This window comes from Amblyomma mixtum, chromosome 1, assembly GCF_055824585.1.
Source record: "Amblyomma mixtum isolate Tamu chromosome 1, ASM5582458v1, whole genome shotgun sequence".
Lineage (NCBI taxonomy): Eukaryota > Metazoa > Arthropoda > Arachnida > Ixodida > Ixodidae > Amblyomma > Amblyomma mixtum.
Genome location: NC_143012.1, coordinates 38402700 through 38411874, shown reverse-complemented (window position 1 = coordinate 38411874; position 9175 = coordinate 38402700). Strand labels below are relative to the sequence as shown.

The 9175-nt window shown below is 44.0% G+C and overlaps 1 protein-coding gene across 1 annotated transcript in view; it reads right to left on the bottom strand.

Annotated features, from left to right (window-relative positions):
- Window positions 1–4935: 4935 nt before the first annotated feature.
- Window positions 4936–9175, bottom strand: part of LOC149366068 (neprilysin-1-like) — a 75556-nt gene continuing 71316 nt past the window's right edge. The window contains exon 21 of the mRNA XM_089548178.1: window positions 4936–5036. Within this exon, the coding sequence (XP_089404304.1) occupies window positions 4937–5036 (100 nt within the window). The 3' untranslated portion in view covers window position 4936. The remainder of the gene's footprint in view (window positions 5037–9175) is intronic.

The following is a 9175-nucleotide window of genomic DNA, read 5'->3' as shown; positions in this document are numbered from 1 at the left end:
GGATTAGCACATCTGTGCGTCCGAAGCGCTCCTTCAGAAGCTCGATGGCAGTGTTGTAATTGGCTCCTGTAGCCTGAATCCCGGCCAGCGCTGATGCAGCCCTCCCAGTGAGCGCTGACTGCAAATATAAGAACTTCTCGCCGTTGGAAGTGCATCGTTGCTGTGAATAGCTTGCTGGTACTGCTCCCAGAAGGGCTGCCACTCCGTGGCGGTGCCGCTGAATCGTTGCAGCTCGAGTTTCGGCAACCTGACCTTTGAGCCGGCACCGCTCGGTTACGGTCGCGAGGCGCCCGTGTAGCATCCGGTCCTGGACTGGCGTTCGCTGGCTGAGCTTCGGCATGTTGGCTGAGTTTTGCAGCGTAGGTGAAGATTCTGTCGTTGTACGCGATTGTACGCGTGAAGTTTTCCTCGGCTTCTTCATCAGGCACAAGTGGCTCGATAGCAGCGTCCACCTCGTTGAGCTGCATTTGAAGGGCGCTAAGCCTCGCTGACAGTATGTTCAGAGCCTTTTGGTCAGCATGCGCCTCTAAAGATGAATCCACTTCGGAAATCAGTTTTGTCACCTGGGATCTCAAAGCTCCTCGTTTCTTCTTCAGCCGTTCCATTTCAGCCTCGTTGTAGTGTCGGTCGTGGTCGTAGCGCCAAGCTTGGCTTCAGGTGTGGCGTCTCCAGGCCTCGTTTTAGAGCGTTGGGCGTGGCTTTCCTAGGCCTCGTTCCTGGAACCTTCAGTCCAAGGTGGTTTCACCTCCAAGGATCGTTGCGGTGATGGCCCAGAATTCGTTGTCCCGCCAAGACTTGATGACCTTGCTGTTTACGGATCGTTGCAGCTTCTTTAGTCCCGGGTTTCGGCACCATAAATTTGTGTAAACTTAGAGACGCGCACAAATGACGACACCATTGTTTCGAGTTATAAACAACGACTGGTGTTTATTGCCGTAAGGCTGCTCCTTATCGAGCGAGTATATGTTACATAGGTTGCCAGATTACAAGTCAGAAAAAGCTAGAATGAACAGTTTCTTTAACCAACATTGTTCCCACTTCGATTTATTGATCAATTCGCTCTCGCCCTACCATAAGCTTACCGTCCCGGTTAGCTCAATTGGTAGAGCGACTGCTCGGGTGAAGCGGTGGTCCCGGGTTTGAACACCGGACCAGGACGAATTTTTCTTTAACAGAGAAGTTTCTGAGAAAGCTGTATAGCTTTCCTTAGTAGCCGTAAGGCTGCGCTTGGGTGGATGTCAATGAGTAATTACTCCCTTATTACAACATCACGTTTATTGATGAAAACCATCGGAAGTAGTTGCGAACCGCAATTCAACACTCTTTTGTTTGTTTGTTTTTTTGCGTGCAACTTCCCACACCAACAAAGAATTTTAGGATTCGTCGACGAGCAGCGAATAAATCGACTGACGGCTGGAGTTAGACGGACGTTAACCTAGCTTGTTTACCATATGTACGGTACATAAAACTACGAAATAGCGCGCATTGTGCTTGCATAATATTTTATTTATTGCTTCATATTTGGTTATTTTATGGCAACATATTAAGCCATATTGAACTAAAAGAAGCCATATCACACAAAATACACGAGTGGCTGAAGTCGTTTTGGAGAAATCCATCTCGAAGACTATCATACGAGTGTTTTTGTGTGGTTTTCAAGTCACACTTTCGAATCCCATATTGCAGGCATTCGAAGCGAATGTAGATGGAAAAGCTCTCCTTCCTGCGGCGATTCTGTTCATGTGTCTTGTCTCGTTCTTGGTCTGTATGTGTTTGCGCTGTAGAACCACGATTATGAATTGGAAGCGATTAAGACAAACTTCGTTTTTTTTTGTAAAAAACAAAGGTGCCCTGAGTTTCTTGCATCCAGCCGTATTTAGCAAAAAAATCGCAAGCCGTATTTTTACCGCACTAAAAAAAAAACTGATCAAAAATGTTTTTACGTCCATGTGGAAGAGGTGCTACAACCTGTGCATCGTTACTTTAATAAAAAATGAGCTCGCAATTTAGAGATACGAGCTATTATGCTAAAATAATGATTAATTGCTTCTTTAAAATCTCATTAATTTGCTTTTGTCGCATTGAATGTTTACTGAGGGTGCGACATGGCGCATTAAACTAAAAATGAACCATTTGGTACTATGGAAGTATAGTAAGTTAAATTTCACTTTGTGCAATTAATGTGGTGTTAGCTCTTAAGCATAGATTATAAATTATCCTGCAAAATATGTTGCAAGAAAAGAACAGTAGCGCAACCAAGACGAACACAAGAGAGGACCACACAGGACTAACGCTTTAGAGCTAGTCCTGTGTGGTCCTTTTTTGTGTTCGTCTTGGTTGCGCTACTGTTCTTTTCTTACAACATGCACCATCTCGCCCAACAAAAAGTTCTTCTAAAATATGTTGCGAGTGTCTTGACGTAGACTTTGTTCCACAAAATTCGGTGTTATTTAATCAATTTTGGTTTTTTCCTGTGACGGCCATAATTAGGCTCATCATGGCATCATGAATCTCTTTGCAGGCTCGACGCATCGTGAGGTTATCGTGAAAGAGCTGGACGAAGAATGAGCTTTAATGTAGAGACACACTCCTCTTGCAAAAGGAGTGCAACGATTACTTCCGATATGACTGATCAGTTTCCTGGAGGACAGCTCTGTGAAACACTTTATGGATGCCTTAGCCGTGCCATAGCAGCTTGCCGAGTTGCGTTGCCCAACCTGAAATGTCGGCACACAGAAAACTTGAAAATAGATGATTTTCCCACAGCCTCTGTCACCATGCTCTTAGGAACTACTTCCCTTTAGTCCCCAGAGTGGCTGGTGATAACGCAAGCCATCCTGCGTGCGCGTGAAGAGTGATCCTTGCAACTCGATGCAATAAACAGGTCTTTTTCCAGGAATTCTTTAGCACTCTCAGTTATAAACATTTGCTAGGTAGAGTGGTACATCCACAGTGCCAGTCATTGGCCAATAGGTTATGTTGCATGTGCCAATTTTCGAAAGCAGGATACCAATGCTCGAAAGCTGGATGCCAGGGTTCGAAAGCTGGATGCCAGTGTTCGAAAGGTGGAAAGCCAGTCCGAGGCCTTCACTGGACCATGTCGCGGAACGAACGCCAGGCCTGCGTTGGCTGCTGGGTCGGCCGAACGTTGGTCCTAAACTGGCCGGAAAGTCCGCCCATTGTGTTAGTATGGTAGCACTCACCCTAAATGACAGTGTAGAACCATCGTTCATGCCAGTTTCTGCCAATGATAGCCCGACGTTCGTCCAATGCTGTTGTGCTGCCGGGGTGAGATGTTCCATTCCAGAAACGCAGTTCTCCGTGCGTGCGCGCATACGTGCTGCTTTCAGTGAAGAGCCGTCAAATGGTGCGCGCAGACGACTGTGGAGCGAACGTAGTGTGAAAAAGTCATAGTAGCGAAAATGCAGGAGCACACGACGCCAATAAAAGGGTTCAGTTTGCGGAAATGCCATTGAAAACCTCTCATAGTTTTCAAGCAACATTTTTTTAAAGCGTATTTCTTTCTAAATGTGTACACGAAATAGTTTCTGTAGTGTGCAAAACTTGGCCAATAGGAGAGCAAGCCATCTCTTATTTTGGGCAAACTTTGCATTTACGTTTTTCTGCTCGTTTGTTGCAATTTATACACAGGATATCGAATGTTAGCGCATTCTTGATTATCAAAAAACTTCTACTTTTCATCATTTTTGGTCAAACGTTATGGTCCTGCAGTCCGTAGCTCACCGGTCCATGCTGCTCTGAGCGCCAATGGTGGCTGAAGTGGTCTTGAGGAAGCTCCATGAAAACTCCCCAAAACAGGGCGCTTGCGTTCCCGCTAAGTAATAGTAAGGAACTCTATGCCTCGCGCTTATACCGGCGCGCAAACGACTTTGACACGAACGTAGCGTGCAATTGTATGTAGCGAAAATGTAACAGTCCTGCAACGCCCTCAGTGTGGATCCCAGATTGCGTCAAGGGCACGAAACGTACAGATGAATTAGATTTTATACACCTGCCACACAACACAGCCTCGGGCCTTCCTTTCTGAATAAACTCCTTCATATATGTGCCATTACTTTGTGCACAAGAACGCTGAACAATTCTCACATCTTAAGAAGTTATGTAAATTATCTTTTCTTCAGATTCCGTTCACTTTAAAACGCCTTATGTGATAAGTTGAGAAGAGATTGAAAAGAGGTGCTCGTTATGCATTAATGACGGAAGCCAACAGTCAGAGAAAACTAAGGAGCATAGGGGATGTCTTTTTTGACTTGTGATTTTTCACCAGTGGGAGATTAATAATAGCAGATGGAAAGACAACCGCATGTCGACGGTGGGATCCGAACCCACGACCTATGAATTTCGGACGAATGTGGCGCTGGTGAACACTATCTCAAGATTCGGTTGCACTGCTCATATACACCCCCGAAAGCAGATTATATTGCCGTCGCCGTACCTCAATTTGTGGAGCATCGAACGCGAAATTCAGAGGTCATGGGTTCGGATCTCACCGGCGGCATGAGGGTGTTTTTTTCTGCTTTGATTCTTCTCCCATCGATGGAAAAACACAAATAAAGAAAGACCTCCCCTATGCACCTTGGTTTCGGTGAGTGTTGACTTTCGTCACTTGAAGATAGTTTAAGGAACCTGAATTACTTTGTCTCGCAGAATCTGAAAAGCCTCATGCCACACAGTTTCGGAAATCATAAAACTTTAGAGTATATAGGTAGTTACGCACAGGATAAATGTGAGCGTAAAGCGTGTTTTTGCTTCTCACTAATGCTTTCTTTCGCTTGTCTAAATTGCTGCTACATAAATTTTCGCGGCGATATGTAAACAGCCAGAAATTAAAATAATAAACGCCAAGCAGGAAAATCACGAAGGCATTTATTTTTGCAGAAACAGCTAAAAGTGTTTCTTCTCGCGTGAGTCAGGCTCACCAAAGAGTGCACCGTTTTGTCGCATTCATCTTAGAACGTGCCGAACAGTTGAATATGGTGCTGAAGGCTTGCATGTTAGACATCGGCACATTGACTCTGAAGAAAAAAACACAGATATTAGATTTATTTCAAGGTGTTTATGACGTAATTTTATTGCCTTGTCTTCAGTTTATTAGAGCTGTTTATGTTTACACATTGTCTCTTAGTAAGCACTCATTAATCGACCCCTCATCTGTCTGACCTTGGCTCATTCCGTTTTCCTCACGTCATCGCACTGAATGTTCAACGTTCGTTAATTAATACTTCGTGCTTTAAGTCTCTTTGAAACTGTTTAAAAGTTTCTAACTATCACTATTAAGAAGCTACCACCAACTAAACATTACACCTTTCAGTCCTCGTACTGACTTATTCAAATACAATTTTTTTCCAAGCGCTATGAAATTTGGAACTTCCTTTCTAGGGAAACTCCTGTTCTGGCTTTGACATAATTTGTGGATTCTGAAATTTGGTGCCGACCTGTTCTCACTGTGCTTTCGTAGCACATATTTCGGGAATTGTTAGAACTTATTTGTGCGCGTTTATCTCCCCTCCCCCCGCTCGCTAATATCAGAGATACTATAGCCATGAACAAAAAATGAAATGACGGAAAAAATGGTCAAGAAACAAGCAGAGAAAGAAGGCTCATAGCTTATGGGCTTTAACGTCCCAAAGCGACTGAAGATATCAGGGACGCCGTAGTGGAGGGCTCTGGAAATTTTGACCACATGGGGTTCATCAACGTGCACGGACATCGCTTTGTGGATAGGAGCAAGGAAAGAAGTATAGAACATCTTCGTCAGACCCGGAAGTCATTTGAACAGCATATGAAGCTCTAAAAATTAAAGTTGTACCAAAGAGAAATCTGAACTCGACATTTTGCCTCGGGAACTCGATCTACACGTTCCGGATATTCTTAGAAATTTCGAATTATTCTAATGTGTGGCTGATTTCCCTAATCTAAATCGGATTAAACGTCCCGACTCCCGCCTTCTTTCGAACTCACCGCTGACGGTAGGAGGAGTCAACCAACCTTTCAGAGAGTCCCGTGGCGGCTTGCCGTTGTCATCGGCGGAGTGATACATAGGGATCGTCGAAAGGAAACAGCCCACGCGTATTTTTATTTACGTGCGCCTAATTTGCGGCTATGTACCCAGTTGAAAAATCCACCAGACTGTTCTGGTGTGTTCTGGTGTTAACACCAGGATTTCCTGGTGTGGCTGGTGTGGGCACCAGGCCAGCCTGGTGTGCACACCAGACCAGCCTGGTGGTGTCTGGTGTGCCCACCAGACCAGCCTGGTGGTGCTGGTGTGCACACCAGACCGGTGTGGTGGTGTCTGGTGTGCACACCAGACCGGTGTGGTGTTGTCTGATGTGCACACCAGACCGGTGTGGTGTTGTCTGATGTGCACACCAGACCGGTGTGGTGTTGTCTGATGTGCACACCAGACCGGTGTGGTGTTGTCTGATGTGCACACCAGACTGGTTTCATGTCGTCTGGTGTGCACACTAGACTGGTTTCATGTCGTCTGGTGTGCACGTACACTAGACTGGTTTCGAGTCATCTGGCGTATATGATCCAGCTCAAGCACACCAGACCTGTTGCTGTATTCATGTGCGGGAGCCGAGCGCCACCAAAAAGATCTGTTCGGTTCATTCTAGTTTGCATGATGTACCAGATACAATCTCAGGCACATGCCAGACATGTGGCCAAGGATTATTTCATGCACTGACCAACATGTAGGTTGGTTTGGTACTTACTGAGATTAATGAAAGATTTCTGTCCTGCTTAATTGCATAGTCCATTGTTGCAACTATGGGTGTTCATGTCTTCACACCACAGTCAAACCGTAAAAAAGTCCAAGGTAAATTCTGAGGTGCATTTGCATATCATACAGCATATAATTTAGTATTTATTACTATTACACTAAGGATGAATGGCAGTCTGTTTATTATGTGGACAAAAAAGGCACACTTTTTTAGCTTCCAGGTATAGCTAAATGCTCATATCAACCAGGACAACAAAAAATTTGTATCTGGTGTGACTATGAAAACATAAAGGCATGACAGCAGGTTGAACTAAAGCTTGAAAGAAATTAAAACACATTTATTCTCAAAATTCAGCATAGAACTCCTTCGTTTCAGAGTTGCAGTAGTGCCTTCGCGAAATGGGCATTTGGGAAAGTGCCCCTGAAAGCATCACAAAAGAACACCATCAATTCATTCCCCTGAATTGTAGCAATGTGGGGCCTTTCATACAGCCAGGCAGCTTCCACAGTGCTTACCAGTGCCTTTCACAGTGATCAAGGCAATGAAATTACTGGAATCAGAATGGTGATAAGGAGGTGGGCTTTTGTGCAGACACAATACTTGACGGGCAGGTGGGAAAGTACTGAAGTGCTGCCAGCTGCATTAAGCACAACAGCAAATGCCAGCTCAGTTGATAACAAATTTTGCAAGGGCATTTGAAGACAACTTCACACAGCACTGTGCATTTGCTCATCGACGCAATGCCAGAAACCATAAGGAACAGCAAGACAGGAACAGGCATGGCTGAGTTGGCAACAGTAAAAAGTGCTACACGGCAAAACAGCCGAAAACATCCTAAGCTCCCCTGTGCTATAGATTCTGCCTGTAAGAGCTTAATTTTCTGACTGACATGAGAGCTGTACATTGTTAAGAGATGAAGAGAATGTGAACTATCAAGTTTAAATGGCCAACGATTATTTCGTGCACTGACCAAACACCACCAATTGCATAGCTGCTAAAAGGAGCATTTTGCTACTAGTTTACTTGTTTTAACACCCGCTAGGTGAGATGCCCCAGACAACTTTTTCATCAACAGCCAAACAAAGTCTCAAGGTCAGCACATGTAGGTAAAAAAAACAAGCAAAAGACATTTTACATATCATTATATAAAGGGTCTTGGAAAACAATGCCCTTCCAAAGTTACATGCACTGAAAAAATTCCCCGCTGTACATTACCACTGAAGGCTATGGAAAGGTGCAAAGGAAGTGCAAATACACTGTAGAGAACATCTTCAGCATGAGTTGCTGTTTTTCATGACAATGCCTACTTCGAAGCATGAAGGACAAGAATCAAAAAACTCGTGCTGAGCAGCAGAGCAGTAAATAATGCACAAGACAGTACACCGCAACTTGACATTACTTAATAAGGCACAATATTATATAAAAAAGGGCTCATATCACAGGATACAATGTCAGTCAGGTTATCCAGCTGAAGTAAGCAAAGAATAAAAATAAATGGGTGCAGTTTTCACTGGATATAAACGAATGCATGAGAACTGCTTCAAAGAACTGTTCATGAACTCGGAACAGATTGAAAACACAGATAACAGTCCCTGATAAGTGTGTTCATTTAACAGAAATGAACACTTACAAAAAAGCTGGCTCATTCGGGTTGCTAAGTCATATATATAGGGATACATCTTGTAGAGAAATCATCAGCTAAACTGCATATACTGTGGGGCAAAGGCTTCTCCGAATACTAAGTTCCGAACCTCATGTGAAACACGGCACTGCAGGAGCATTCATGCTTTGGTTGGTCTGTCCAGCGGGCTCAATATTTAGGGCTACGTGTTCCCTTGATGGAGACAGTTGGCAAGTACGTATGTGAATTTTGTACTAAGCTGCCATTGAAGCATGTATGTGTTGACGTGTTGGCAAATGCAAAGAAAAACATGCCTATCGAAACATTTTCTTGCTGAACATGCACAAGACAGTGTACTGGATGCCACTGCCATGTGACAGTGAACATGCACAACAAACAAGACAGTGTGTTAATGATAATGCAACACGCATGCAACCTCAAACAACACTAACTAGATACCTTGCAATGTGCTGCCAAGTTTCATGACATTTTGAATTTTGTAAAACGCAATAGCAAGTTGCCACAATCATAAATGGAGATCAGTGAAAAAGTGGATGAGTGAAACTGCTATGAGTGAGATGTGCAACAGACTGGGCAAAGGGTATTTTGTCTATGTCGAAAAGATCAGCATCATCATTTTTGCATTTTTCACAAAGCTGTATTCGTGTCTCACATGCTGCATACATATCGTAAAACTGTGCTCAGAATGACATCGCTTTGAACCAGTTTTGACCACTGGTTTTGTAGAAAAAGAGAGGAACAGAGCTGTAGCAATCACTTCATAAAAAGACCTCAAATATGGTAAATA